Source organism: Panthera uncia, chromosome B4 (assembly GCF_023721935.1).
Source record: "Panthera uncia isolate 11264 chromosome B4, Puncia_PCG_1.0, whole genome shotgun sequence".
Classification (NCBI taxonomy): domain Eukaryota; kingdom Metazoa; phylum Chordata; class Mammalia; order Carnivora; family Felidae; genus Panthera; species Panthera uncia.
In genome coordinates this window covers 100,744,308-100,758,897 of record NC_064809.1, presented here as the reverse complement: position 1 = coordinate 100,758,897, position 14,590 = coordinate 100,744,308, and the positions used below count along the sequence as shown (strand labels likewise).

Genomic DNA, 14,590 nt, shown 5'->3' with positions numbered 1-14,590 from the left:
GAATAAAATTAGTTCTAGGAAGAGGACAGTAGAGCACCACAAAAACATACATTTGTATTTTACATGTCCATGTCATGTTAAAGAATCATGAAATGGAGCTCTACACAATGCAACGCTTACAGATTGCAAAAAAGTGACTATAACCTCTCTAAAAATAAAATTGCTCTAAAAATAAAATAATATTTTAGGGAAGACAAATATTATTTCTCAAACCTTGATGGGAAAATTAGTTTATGAGGAAAGAAAGAAAGAAAGAACAAAGAAAGAGAAAGAAAGAGGAAGAAAGAAAGAAAGAAAGAAAGAGGAAGGGAAAGAGGGAGTGAGGATAGAAGGAAGGAAGGAAGGAAGGAAGGAAGGAAGGAAGGAAGGAAGGAAAAAAGAAGGAAAGAAAAAAACAAGGAAGAAAAGAAAACAAGAAAAAATAAAAGCAAAGAGAAAAAAAAGGAAGGAGAGGAATGTTAGAATCTCTTACCCCATTCCAATATTAATTTCAAACATTCAAAAAGCAAAGTATAAAAATCTGACCACATTGAGAAGAAATTTATGGAGATAGAGAATTTGACTGAGCCTGGGTGGCTCAGTCAGTTAAACATTCTACTCTTGGTTTCAGCTTGGGTCATGATCTAATAGTTCATGAGTTTGAGCCCCATGTTGGACTCTGCCAAGACAGTGCAGAGCCAGCTTGGGATCCTCCCTCTCTCTCTTTCTCTCTGCCCCTTTCCTGCTCACATCCTATCTCTCAAAATAAATAAATCAACTTAAAAAAACATTATTGATTGGAACATAGAAAATGTAGCAAACAAAAAATGGGGTAAATGTTAACTCTATACAAATGTACAAAGAATAGAAATTAAATAATAACTTATTGGGCTCAAGCCTAAACCATATTTATATGAATTCATAAAGGTATAATATGTAAATGACAATAATGTAAAAACCACATATCATTTAACCTAAGATGGTGATATAACCCCATTAAGAGGAGGGAAGGAAAGTGTGTGTGTGTCTGTGAGTGTGTGTGTGCGCGTGCGTGTGTGTGTGCGTTAGGGGCAGGAAGGGTGATGTAACAAAGATGATTCCATCTTCCATAGTCAGAAATGAATGAGTAAAGCCTAACTTGAAAGATAAAGAAATAATAGCATATTTTGGCATGTAAGATAAAAGCCTGAAGAAACAGCTTAAAGAGCTAGAGAAATTGCCTTTGGGGAGCCAGATTTTAGCTAGGGTTGGGAATGAAGGCAAACAGGGGCTACAGTTTTGCTTCACTGCCTTAGATGACTTTTTTAGACTGTATACATGTATTATTTTTATAAAAGTAAAATTAAATTTAAAAAGAAAAAGAAAAGGATTGGGAATATGAAAAAGGATATATGCATAAAGATGTTTATCAATTTATCTATTAAAATACTGAAAAAAATTTTGAAAACCTAAAATTCTAAAACAGGGCATAAGTAAATAATTTGAGTATTCCACAAATTGAAACAAATACAGCTAAAAAAAATTGGGTTTTAAGAATACTTGACGTGGAAGAAAGTTCTTCACATAATATCAGGTGAAAATCTAGGACAGAAAATTATACATAGTAGGATTTCAAGATTATAAATGTGTTTAAAAGTCACAGAAAAAAGTGTAGAAGAAAATATATGAAGCCATTAGCAATGGTAACTCTTACTGATATTTCTATTTTTTTAGACTTCTCTGAAATTTTCAAGTTCTCTCCAAGAGAAGTGAACTACTTCTATAATTAGGGGAAAGATGACATTTAAAGCAAATGGATTTGTTGACTTGAAAATTTTCCACCATCCAAGACAGAGCCAAGTAGAAACAATATTAACTCTGGGAGCACAGTTTAGCACTGTGTGTTATTAACAAAGGACAGAGTATCTAGTTGACACTTTATTCTTCAAAGGAGTGAGACCCTGGACAAGCACATTTCAATGAGGGAGTCAGAAGGTGTTTAAGTGATAAACCCAGAGAAAGAGTGGAGGAGTAACAGACAATAAGTGACTGAAAATAGGAGCCCTGTAAATACCGAAGATGCATGCCACTAACTTCCCTATCTAAGGAGACATGGGAATTTTTTATCTTTAAGCCCGGTAAGTTAACTTTCAATAGACTTCATTTCCTTTCTGGGTCACAAGGATTTGTTGTTCTTAAAAAGCTTCAGGCCCTACTTTTTAATATTTGCATCACCTAGGAGAGGAGGAGAATTTTGGCAACTCTAATGTAAGTTAGAAGGGAAAAGGGAAGCAGGAATTGAAACAAATAATGCCTATGAAGAGTTTTAGCTTTTGAACAGGATAGCACAGCAGTTTCCTGACTGTGTTTTGAGATAGCTGGAAATTCAGAGGAAGATGGTGAGGCAGGGAAAGAGGTCCCTGACTTTATTGGTTCAACTAAAATCCCTCTGCAGCTTGTATTTTTTTTTTAATTTTTATTTATTTTTGAGAGAAAGAGAGTGTGCGCATGCAGGGGAGGGGCGAAGACAGAGGGAGACACAGAATATAAAGCAGGCTCCAGGCTCTGAACTGTCAGCACAGAACCTGACTTGGAGCTTGAACTCACAAACCATGAGATTATGACCTGAGCCAAAGTCAGATGCTTAACTGACTGAGCCCCCCAGGCGCCCCTGCGCTTGAATTTCTCTTAAGAATTCTTCCAAATCAGAGCACTTGGGGGGAGGGGTTCAGTCATTTGAGCATCTGACTCTTGATTTTGGCTCAGGTCTTGATCTCACGGTCGTGAGATCAAGCCCCGTATCAAGCTCAGCACGGAATGTGAGCCTGCTTGGGATTCTCTCTTTCCCTCTCTCTCTGCTCCTCCTCCACTTGTGCTATCTCTCTCTCTCTCTCTCTCACTCTCTCTCTCTCTCTCTTTCAAAATAAATAAACAAAGTTATAAAAAATAGAATTTTTCTGAATCAAGAGTTCTTCAACTAAGCACTAACTCTCTGAGCTCAATCCTGTAGTATGAATCTACCTAGTAATTAGCTGCCTGCCTCCATGCCTCGAGCCTGTGCTTATGTGCTCTGTTTCCTGAATGCCCATCTCGGGCTCATACCAAAGGGCACCTTTGAGAAACATTAATCCAGGTGTACCTGACACTGGAAGTGTCAGGAAGGAAATGTGTATGAGCAATTTGGTTGGTGCCCAAACCTACTCCTTCTTCAAAACATTCACATCAAATCTGAAGAATAAGGACATTAACTGGAGTTGTTATAATTTGATATCTGTGATACAGACATTCTGCATTGCCTGCAATTCTCTCCCGCCTGGATCCAAACCCTTCTTCTCCCAGTCCAAGGCTCCATCTCAATAGAATATACCCAATTTAGCTACATATTTAGTCCATTCCAGTAAGAACCAATCCTTCTCCTTCCCCAGTCAGAGCCCTAAGTATGCATGCTATGATTATTATATATTTTCCATCATTTGTCCTGTACTTTAAAAATACAGACTTGCCAGAAAAAAAATCTTTAAGTTAATTATGTCCTAGGATCACCTACCCATACAGTGTACCGAGGCTCCAAATTACCACAGTCCTTTGCAAAGATGTAAGAACAGTTTCCTGGGAAATAATAGTAAATGCCATCAAAGGTTTCAAAGTGGTACTGTCCCCAGGTTTTGCAAATCCCATCTCTGCCATTGCCCATATTTGGCACTGAAAAGAAATAGGATCATATTTAGTAGAATAAAATAAATTACACCCTGTTTCTGGCAGGATTCAGTTATGGTAGGTGGTTCTAATTTTCAGTAAAATAAATATTTCCCTTTGGCAGTCAGTATCACAGAAAGAAATAACTAACATAAAATTATGAGTTGCTCGCAAAACTGTTAAACTCTCCTGAAGGAAAACATGGTCTCCAAGCTGTTTTGAAGAAAGGATTTATGTTAGAAAGTTCCTTAACTTTTGCTTTTAAAGGAAGACTCTGGAAGAAGAGAAGAGTGGGGAAAATGATACAGTAAAAGAAGGTAACAGTGATAAAACAAATATAATTCCTCAGAAAAGAAATTAATGTCCCCATTGAGTGCCCTAAAAATTTGCATGAACAGCATTAGAGTATTCCAGACTCTGCAATTTTTAAAAAAATATATCTTAATACTGTCCACAGAGAAAAATAACCACTGGCAAAAGAAAAATCATGTTTATATGTCTGAGACCTAGGGATGGGGAGCATTAGTCATCCAAAGTATGCTGGAACATAGGAATCCATGACCTCAGACTGGCCAAATTTTAAGCAACTATCATCTTAAATTGTATAACTTCATCTTCACTGTTCTCATGTCTACCTCCCTTTGTCCCCTTCTGGATAATCCTCTATTCTATTTTGATTTTCTAGACCCTTCCTTCTAGAATAATATGGAAGTCAATGACCTTTACAGAGCACTCGGTGTATAACATTTTAACACATGCTATAGGGAACATAGAGATAAGGCACAATCATTGTGCCTTTTCTTTGTAATTTTACCTAAATTTATTAGCCTTGACCAACTTTGGCCTGTACAGGAAGATAACACAGAGTGATTCATTATTCAGACTTCTCTGACAGTATGCCTTGCCTCTGTTGCATATTTTCATAGAATCTTATACTTTCTTTTATAGCATGTGGTACAAGTATAATTAATGTGTATCCATTGTGCATCAGTCCCTTCCTCTAGACTGTAACCTCCAAGAGGGCAGAAACATGTCTATATTGCTCACTATTATATCCCCAGTGCCAGGCCTGGGATTTAATAGATATTCCATAAATACCCATTAAACAAATTAATATCTATCGTTATTGATGTCGGACCTTATCCTAGACACTGTGGATAAAAATATTTTTTAAAAACCCTCTGCCTTTGAAGAGCTCTCAAAATTGTTTCTGTTTTATGTACAGAATGTCCAGTTAATTCAAAGTCAAAAAGAATGAGGGCTCCAAATAACAAATCTGATTTATAAAGCAACAGAGAAATGAATAAGAACGTAGTTTAATGGATTAATATAATGTAAATTGGAAAAAAGGCTGGAGGAAGTTGTAGAGATTAGTGAGAAAGGAAAGTGGAGATACCTATTTTCTTTTACATTGTTTCTAAATTATAGGAATGAATTATGGACACTCTAGTTAGTATATAATATGATTGTCCCAATCCCCAGTGGCTGAACACTTACATAGCAAATTAACCTTAAAGTTCCCCTCGACTTGTAATTCCCTCAAGCATCCCTGAAACTTACCAATCTGGCACCGTGTCCCAAGTGCCTGAAATATTTGACAGTCACATGTACCAGTCTTAGAACAGAAAGCTCCATTAAGACATTCATGAGGACAAGAACCTGACAGGCAAAAAAAAAAAAAAAAAAAAAAAAGTTATCTTCTGGCATGCCTCAGTTCTTATAAACATAAAATGTCAAGATTTAGCTTGGACTAACTGTAACCATTATTAATTCAAACAGAACCCTGGGCCTCTTGCCTTGATGAGCTAAAGAATTAAGCCTGTCAAGTCTCTATCTAGTTCATTTCATTATGTGTGCTGTGAAACAAGAAAGACAGGATTTCACATCTCAAACCACCCTGAGAGCAAAGGTTAGCTTCCTTCAAGCAATTGAAAGGTCAAGTTCCCATGTAAGGAATCCCTGTCCCAGATGATGAGAACCAGAAATGCACAAACTGCAGATGATTCTGTTGACGGAGTTTGGCCCTGGCTGCACGTCCAATGGTCTCCATCTCCAGGAGCAAGTGTATTAAAGAATAGTGTCCATCATTAGCTCGAGGGATCAGGTGAAGCATTAAAAAACTCAAATGGAAGCTCCCATTTTTGAAGAGAAGAATTAAATATTTCATCCAAAGTGTGTGTATTAATTAATCTTCAGGCTCCATTACAAATAATACATACTTCCTGACTCATACTTAACTCTAATGGGTATAAACCAAAGTCATGGCTGGCCTTCACCAAAAATACTCTTTTTCATGGAAAGAAAAATTGCCTCAAAGGATTATGCTGAAAAGAGGAAGCAAGAAACTATGAGCTACTGAGTATGTTTTTAAAATGCAAATGCATCACAGTGAAATTTTTTCCTCTAAAAAGGAGAGAGGACAAGGAGTAATTGGCAAATTTCAAGCAGGAAGAATTTAAGTAACACATCAAGAGAACGAGAAGACATCTCTGAGTCACCATAAAGAAGTACTAAAGATTGAGCCTTTCAGGAATATGTTAAGGTCATGGAAGGCAGTTAACGAACTGTGATGAATTAACCACCATTCTGACAAAGTCAACAATAAGAAAATCCTATTATTATTCTACTTTTAAGATCCATCAATTTAAAGTCTTTTTACATTTAAAGACCTACAATTCTCTCTCTAACTCTTAACTGAGGGAAAATGAGCTGTTTCCATTTGATTTTGATTGATCCACTGATCCAGGTAAAGTCATGTTTTTCACAAATTTAAATGCAGTTTTTTCCCTATAAATTTTATCTTAGAACACAATCTTACATTTTTACAACAAATAAATATCAAATAAATAAATAAATAAATATCTAGACAAACAAATGTATCTCCTTCAGAAATTTATTTACAACCCTGTTTATTCTCCTGGCTAGCCAAAACTAGCCAGGAATAGTTGCTATTTTAAATAAAAGGAAAAGTTGGAATTCAATTTCAAACTATCATCAGCATTATGCTTAATGGAAATGGGAAGTGGGTAAGCCAGAATAAAGATGTCAGGGAATCAAGGAACAAGTAAATGACTCAGAAAGAAATTTGCTGATACCCAGTGATATCTTTCCTGATCATGTAGCTATCAGCTTCATCTAATTGTTTAACCCTGCTAATTTACAAAAATAATTCAAATTTCTACATAAAGTGAACTTAACTGTTACTATTATTACCACCTTGGCTCAGTTTCCTTCATGCATTAAATGGCAATAGTTAATTCAATGTATTTCTCAAAGGGGTCTTTTAAGAAAGCAAACAGAAAAATGTAGGCGTGACACCAACCTTTTATTTTGCTCTCACCCCAATTAATAGCTTCATGGAAGAAATATCTTGGAGATGTTGCTTCAAACTTGGAGAGAAAGAAATAAGAACTCAAAATAGTTAAATTATTTAATTTGAGCCAAATAAGCAAATTAGAAACTCTGGAGAAATAGTTACAGATAGAACAATTATAAAGTGCTGACTCTGTGTCCTTGACTTATGGAGGCATCTCGATGAGGCAGAAAGGGCTCCTCGGGTTGTGGTTAGAGGATGTGACTTCAAGCTTTGGTTTTGCCTCTTACCTGACTTGGGTAAGTCTCTCTCCTCTTTGAGCTCAGTTCTTCTCCTGCCTCCCTCTCCTCTTTGGAAAAGAGCCTGAGTGGAGTCTAATCTTTGCATTAACTGACTGCTTTGCCTACAGAAGTAGCTCTTCTCTGATATTTCCAAGTGCAGATCGATCTGGAGAAAATGCATGCGGCTGATGGACCAACAGACAAGGAACTGCAGAGCCATTTGTGAAGACACCATCCACAGAAGCTTCTGCTTTGGCACTGTGTGTCACCCTCCATCTCCAAAGAACTGACACTTTGAAGTTCATAGGCCATTTAAGTATATCTTTTTATAGACCCCCAGCCACTTTAGGGTAATGGTTAAGAGTATGAATTATGGAATCAGACAGACCTGGATTAGAGTCTTGATTTTGCGATTACATAGACATAGGCAAGTTTCCTAAGTTCTTTAAAAAAAAAAAAAAAAGGTTTCTTAACCTCTTCGTGTCTTCTTTTACTTGTCTGTAAAATGGGAATAATGGTATCTACTTAATTGTGCCGTTATGACAATAGATTAAAATGATGTATGTAAAAATTCCACCATAATGCCTCACACATAGACACCTAGCAATAAAGAGATTTATATTTATGTAAGAAACCCAGATAAAACCTTAAGATTTTTGGAGGTCAATATAGCTTATAAGCAAATAATTGTGGTTTACTAGGCCTAATCTCTTAAGGGTTTTTATTCAAAGTCAATGATAATTTAGTGTATGGTCTGAGGCAATGTCCTTTCCAATAGCATTTCTACATTTACCAGAAGAACACATGCTCCCAAAATTTTCCACATAAGTGTCAAATCGAATACTAGATGTTGTTAGAAAAACTGGAAAGGTTGACGGACAAGAAGAAAGTGGGAAGAGGGAATGTGACTTCAGGTACAAAGTCCTACCTCAACAGATCCTGGTCTCCTTCCTACATGCAGTTTTATTTTGGCATTTTCCAGTGAAGACTTGTTCTTTTAATACCCACACCTGCCCCATTCCAGGAAAGAGGACTCCCACACTCTTTCTCACACTTCAACACTCCTTTCTAAACTCCTTGAGCCACACTATGCCTCCAATTCCATTATTTCCTGTTCTCATTCTTCCCTGGTTTTATCCTCACTGCTCAATCTCCCCATTTTGCCATTGCCTCTGTCTTCACACTAAGTTAAATTCACAATAGTCTGTGACTTTGATTCCCCCAAGACAGCAAGTTTTTATTCTCTCTGCAGCCGTAATGTTTCCAGCTGTCCGCATCTAACAGCCACCAATATTCCTGGGCACCAAAATCTTCTTACTTCAGCACCAGTGAATTATCTCTGATGCTCACTAACATTGTCTACTGGTTTCAACTCTGACTCATACAGGCTTATAACCTTGAACAAATTATTTGAAAAAAATTTTTTTAATGTTTATTTACTATTGAGAGAGCGAGAGAGTGTGTGTGAGTGGAGGAGGGGCAGAGAGAGAGGGAAACACAGAATCTGAAGCAGGCTCCAGGCTCTGAGCTGTCAGCACAGAGCCTAACATGGGGCGCAAAGTCAAGGACCGTGAGATCATGACCTGAGCCCAAGTCAGATGCTTAACCAACTTAGCCACCCAGAAGCCGCTTGAACAAATTATTTAACCTCCTCATCCTCAGTTTCCCAATCTATAAAATGGAATAAGAGTAGAATTGTATTAAATGCAATGAATAAGGAAAGCACAAAGAGCAGTGCCAGGCATAGAACAAGGGTTGTAAACAAGTTACCAATTTTTATTACTAGGCAAAAACTGAATGCACCAGACAAGAAAGATCAAGCCTTTTTTTTTTCTCCATATCCTTTCACTTAACTTAGGGTATATATACTCCATGGAAACTACAAGTGCTTAGCACACTGGCCTCCTCATTACGGAAGCATCCTAATTACCACACATTCCATGCATCACACTACTTTTCACCAGTGCTAAGACAAGACACATACGTAGCTTTTACCTTTTTAACTAACCTGAACTCAGAATGGAATCTTACACTTACAATGGAGAGCATTTTATTTTTAAGTCATATAAATAATGGCAAGTAATTGATGGTGTCAGATTCAATGAATAAGTTACACAGAAATGACCTCTTTTTAAAATTTTTTAATGTTTATTTATTTCTGAGATAGAGACAGAGCATGAGTGGAGGAGAGGCAGAGAGAGGGGGAGACACAGAATCCGAAGCAGGCTCCAGGCTCTGAGCTGTCAGCACAGAGCCCGACGCAGGGCTCGAACTCACGAACTGTGAGATCATGACCTGAGCTGAAGTTGTACTCTTAACTGACTGAGCCACCCAGGTGCCCCAGAAATGACTTCTTTATAGTCTTACCTTCATTAGAATTTAGAATCTAGGCAATAGGCACTGCTATTCATTTTATGTCTCTAGCGTGGTCCCTGGTATGTCGTCAAAAAATATCAATGAAACTGAAAACAAGCATAATTCAAATGGGAATGATTTGCCTCCCCAGCCTTGTTTAGAACTATGACTATAAAAGATTTTGGGGGAGCCTGGGTGGCTCAGTCAGTTGAACGTCCAACTCTTGATTTCAGCTCAGGTCACGATCTCACTGCTTGTGCTGGCAGCACGGAGCCTGCTTGGGATTCTCTCTCATCCTCTCTGAAAGGGACCACCACCAAGAATGAGCCCCCAAACCCCTCCTTTCTACACTCTGGGATTTTCTCCCTTCCTGGTTCCACTTTTCTCTCTCCCTTACTTGTGTACTTCCCAAATAAATTGGCTGTACCTAAGTCTCTCAGCACCTGCTTTCAGGAGGAAATTTTTGAAACGTAAGGCAGGTGCAAAAGAAGTCCAGGCAGTGGGTGCATACGTTCACATAACTGGTACAAGATGATAGCCCATTCTTCCTCCTTGCTGATAACATCCCCACAGGAGGATGGGAAGCACAGAGAAACAGAGGTTTGTGTCTACCCTTTCTTTGCTCATCCTTCATCTCATTGCCAACATATTTCTGAATCCTTACTCTCGCAGGTATCTATCCATCGATGCTCTGTCTTCCTAGAGCAGAAGTTATGAATCAGTGGGCAAGACTGGACTTATGACGGGTGAAATTTCATGCAGCGCATGATGATGACCTCACTGCCCTTCTTCAGCATTTCTTCTTTTAAAACCTGTTCAGATGTTAAACAGGTTCTCTCTAAATGGGAAACCAAGACAAGGTAAGTGTGCTCCTCACTTATTAACCACAGGTAACTCCTTTGGGGTAAATCATACAAATTCTAAAAATACCTAAGTGGACAATAGTATAACCCTATCCACAGGTCACTTCATGGGACAACTTTGGGGTCTATTTCACAGATTTTTGAAACTAGTAGGTTCACCAACATGCATTTTTTTCTCAAAATGAATTTTCTACTGAGTCATGCTGATGTCTTTCTGTGGTTTACATGGTCAACTGACAAACATGTAGTTAAATTTCTCAGAGAAACATCATTTTAACCACTTCACATGATGCATAAGTACTTAAGTACACAAAACACTCTTTTTAAGGGGGAAAAAAGTGTTTCCATTCCAAAGACAATCTTTTGCCCATCTCACTACAAAAAAAAAAAAAAAAGATTTCTGAATAATAGTAAATTAGTTCTGTCCTCTAAATTGACACAAATGGCCTATCAAATCCATCTTCAGTTCTCTTTAATTAACACCAAAACATGTAAAAATTCAGGCACTTACCAGAAAATACTAGCAGAACTGATTGCAATTCAGATTTTGACAAAGGCCTCCTTGAATATATAAGCCGTTCGCTATATAAATATTCAAATCACATTACTTTCCCATGAATACCTTTAAGTTAGGATTCTCTATTTTACCACCCATCTTTTATAGAGAAATATTTTTTAAATCCACCTATTTGAACATTCCAATCATAGTTTGCAAATATTGTAATTATGTTACCCCAAATCCTTTATATAAGGGGACCCAAGCAGAAGGGCCTCCTCAGATTCAGTGCTACCTGCCCTCCAAAAACAGAGGTCACCTCTCCAGAGGTGTCTGTCATCGAGATTTGTCAGACAATATAAAAGCTGTCTGTCAGGACATCAGGACACCTCTGATGCCTTTTTGCAAGTACTTAACTCAGATCATGTAGACCTCTCTCTGCCCCTGTTCACTTGTATTTGTTTGATTGCATCACCCTGCTATCGTGCTTAATTTTTAAAATGATTAAAAATTTCTGGCATGTAGATGAGATTCAATCTCCCACACATGCTGTGAGCCTATCAGTAGGTAACTGAGGTAAATAGCAAAAAAGCACTCTACTGAACAAGTAAACGTGAACTAAGCATGCATTTGAGGGTTGTAGAAAAGCAGTAGAGAAGTTACTTTGCCTCTTCTCCTTCCTGTCTTGTTTTTAGCATTTTTTTCCCCTTCACAAAGGTCTCATTGTTGAAGTGACAGCAGAGTCCCGAAGCAGAATGGATTATTTCTCTGCCTCTTTCCATCTGAGGCATAACCTACCTGTGCTGCTAAAAGAGCTCTTTTCTGTCGATTTTCATTAAACCCGTTTCTGGAAGAAAACAAAAAGAACTTGTATAGTCAAAGGCCCCTAGGCAACCTGAACAAGCCTTTCCCAAGAGAGAGCTGATGTTTTCCTCCTGATTTCCATCACTTTATCAAAGAGGTCTTTCTTGGTTTAACATTTAAAAGGTCCCCCTCCCCTTTTGGAGGGGTTAGATTTGGGTGGCGGTGCTGTATCGTTTTACAAAATTCAAGAGTGTCCCCAAATCTCTCCGGTCTCTGATGTAAACTGAATTTTAGGAAGGAACTTGAAGATAGAGAAGTAAACAAAATAGCGTAATATCGTAACACCAACACACGATATTTTCTCCACATGACCATAAAACCCGTGAGTTAAGTATTCGCCAAGAGCACATTCACTTTTTCCAGACATGATATTCACTTCTCTCCCTTTCCATGTCATAAAGCACAGATTAACATTAGTGTAAATAAGCACATCAATCTGTGATTTATCAAAATCAAATGAGGAATAGAATTCTGCTTTCCATCAAGCAGATCGGTTTAGTTCAAAAAGTGATTTTCATTATTTAGTGCTAGAACAATTTTATTTTTATCATTAAAAATTGTTTTACTCGGGGCTCCTGGGTGGCGCAGTCGGTTAGGCGTCCGACTTCAGCCAGGTCACGATCTCGCGGTCCGTGAGTTCGAGCCCGGCGTCAGGCTCTGGGCTGATGGCTCGGAGCCTGGAGCCTGTTTCCGATTCTGTGTCTCCCTCTCTCTCTGCCCCTCCCCCGTTCATGCTCTGTCTCTCTCTGTCCCAAAAATAAAAAATAAAAAACGTTGAAAAAAAAATTTAAAAAAAAATTGTTTTACTCTATGCTAATATATAGCATGATTATAATCAACAATGTATATTAATAATAAGAATATAAAAGGGGGGATTATTGAACATAACTTCTTTATAAATCTTTGAAGTGAAAGTATTATCTCCTTAGTATCTACATCATTGGACCCCACCAAAAACTCATCTTATAATTAAAATGAAAGGAAACACTTTTTCTTCATAAATAGGGAGATGAATGCCTGAGAATTTTTAATTTGTGGAAATATTTTAAAGAACTACATCTCATGCCCTTATTTTGTAAAATACTTAGTTTATTTTTTTCAAAAGCAGATACATTTATCTGCTGAGCTCTGCTCATTCCCATTAACTTATGTTTTAGAGGACAGAAAGAACAAGAAGTACTCACTTAGATGCTTTCGTCAAGATGGATGATGCACAAATATATCCTGCCAGAGATAAATATACACGTATAAGAATGGGGAACAAATTATCCATATATGGAGGTCATATGTTCTGGTTACTAAACAAATCATTGTAACCTAAATTCTAAAACTTAGTCTGAGTTTTGCTGGGAGTTATTTTGCATTTTCTAGAGGATGTTGAGCAGCAAATACCCCTGTGAGTCATCAAAGTAACTGGTAACCCAGACAGAAGGAACAGTGTACCTAGATTTGTAGAGACATAATAAATACAGTGGGAGAAGCACTAGATTTGGAGTCAGAGCTCCAAATTTTAGTCTTGGTCCTACCACTTAGCAAATGCCAAGTTTAAGCAAGAGAGCAAACACATAAAAAAAAAAATGATGGTGTTGGACAAGTCCATCTTTAAAGTCTCCTCCAGCTGTCAATACTCTATGACATTTTCTCCTTGGAATTTCTGTCACTACAAGGACTGAAAGATTGAGTCCATGACCCGTCTAGTCTTATGTTTCAGTAATTTCTCTCACTTCCCCTACAAGCTTCAAAATATACAGCTCTTTTCAGGATTAAAAACTAATAAGTGGATGTAAATAAATGCTTTCTCCATGAAAATATTCTATACGTATTAATTTATAAATAAAATTGTTATAAAAATCATTGAAAATCAATTTTTAGCCCCAAATGTTAAAGTCCTTTTTACAATAACTGTTCACCATTCTTGGGTTGATGGCATGAAGAAAGTTTAGGTAATCTTTTTCTCTTTATTTATTATAAAATTTCAAATGTTTAAGTTATATCGACAACCATTTTAAATCATCTTTTAGAAAAGAAAAAATTAGAAACAGAGTTTCTTCCAGTAGAGTTACTTATGATAATAAAAGCATGATTTTAACATCTGAAGAAAAGACACAAATAAAAACTAAAGTCCCAAAATTATCTACATTACCAAGAACTTTGAAAAAGATGATCTGGGGGTCATTTAGTATCTATTCATTCCAGTGACTTCAAAGTGCCTTCCAGTGTAAGGGAAAACTGATCGTATCAGTTGCAAGAGAGACGAACACACAATAAAATCAGGTAAAAATTTCATATAACTTCTTACCTTGTAATGACAACAGTAAATGAAGCAAGAATATACTCCGAGGTATCATTAAATTGAGTTTCCTCACAATGTTCATTTCAGTGGAGCCTTTCTCCCTGAAATGCAACCAAATTGTCGGTCTTTACTATGATGGCATCTTAGAAGTTGGCGCATTCGTCGAGTGCTCAAATTCTTATAAATATAACTTTGTAACAACGTAATTCAAAAGGAAATTCCAGTCTTTCTAACTACATACAGCATCTGAAGCTTTAGAGCTTGCAGGCAACTCTTTGGCTGAGTCTCTCATTAGTGATGCATGGCAGCTGCTTACCTGAGCCCGTATTAGTTACACCCTACCCTGCTTCTGCACATCATACTCCTCTTTGGCCTATATTAGTCTTTCACAACTTCTAAACAAGACAGCAGCATCAAACCCACAAAAAGCCTGTTGTTATCTCCTGATGTCACAGAAGATAACCATGATTC

The 14,590-nt window shown here is 37.3% G+C and overlaps 1 protein-coding gene across 1 annotated transcript in view; it reads right to left on the bottom strand.

Annotated features, from left to right (window-relative positions):
- Positions 1–14,201, bottom strand: part of OTOGL (otogelin like) — a 139,949-nt gene extending 125,748 nt beyond the window's left edge. The window contains 6 exon segments of the mRNA XM_049626004.1: positions 3,506–3,660; positions 5,215–5,313; positions 6,977–7,043; positions 11,761–11,809; positions 13,011–13,050; positions 14,126–14,201. Of these exon segments, the coding sequence (XP_049481961.1) occupies positions 3,506–3,660; positions 5,215–5,313; positions 6,977–7,043; positions 11,761–11,809; positions 13,011–13,050; positions 14,126–14,201 (486 nt within the window).
- Between the last annotated feature and the right edge of the window lie 389 nt (positions 14,202–14,590).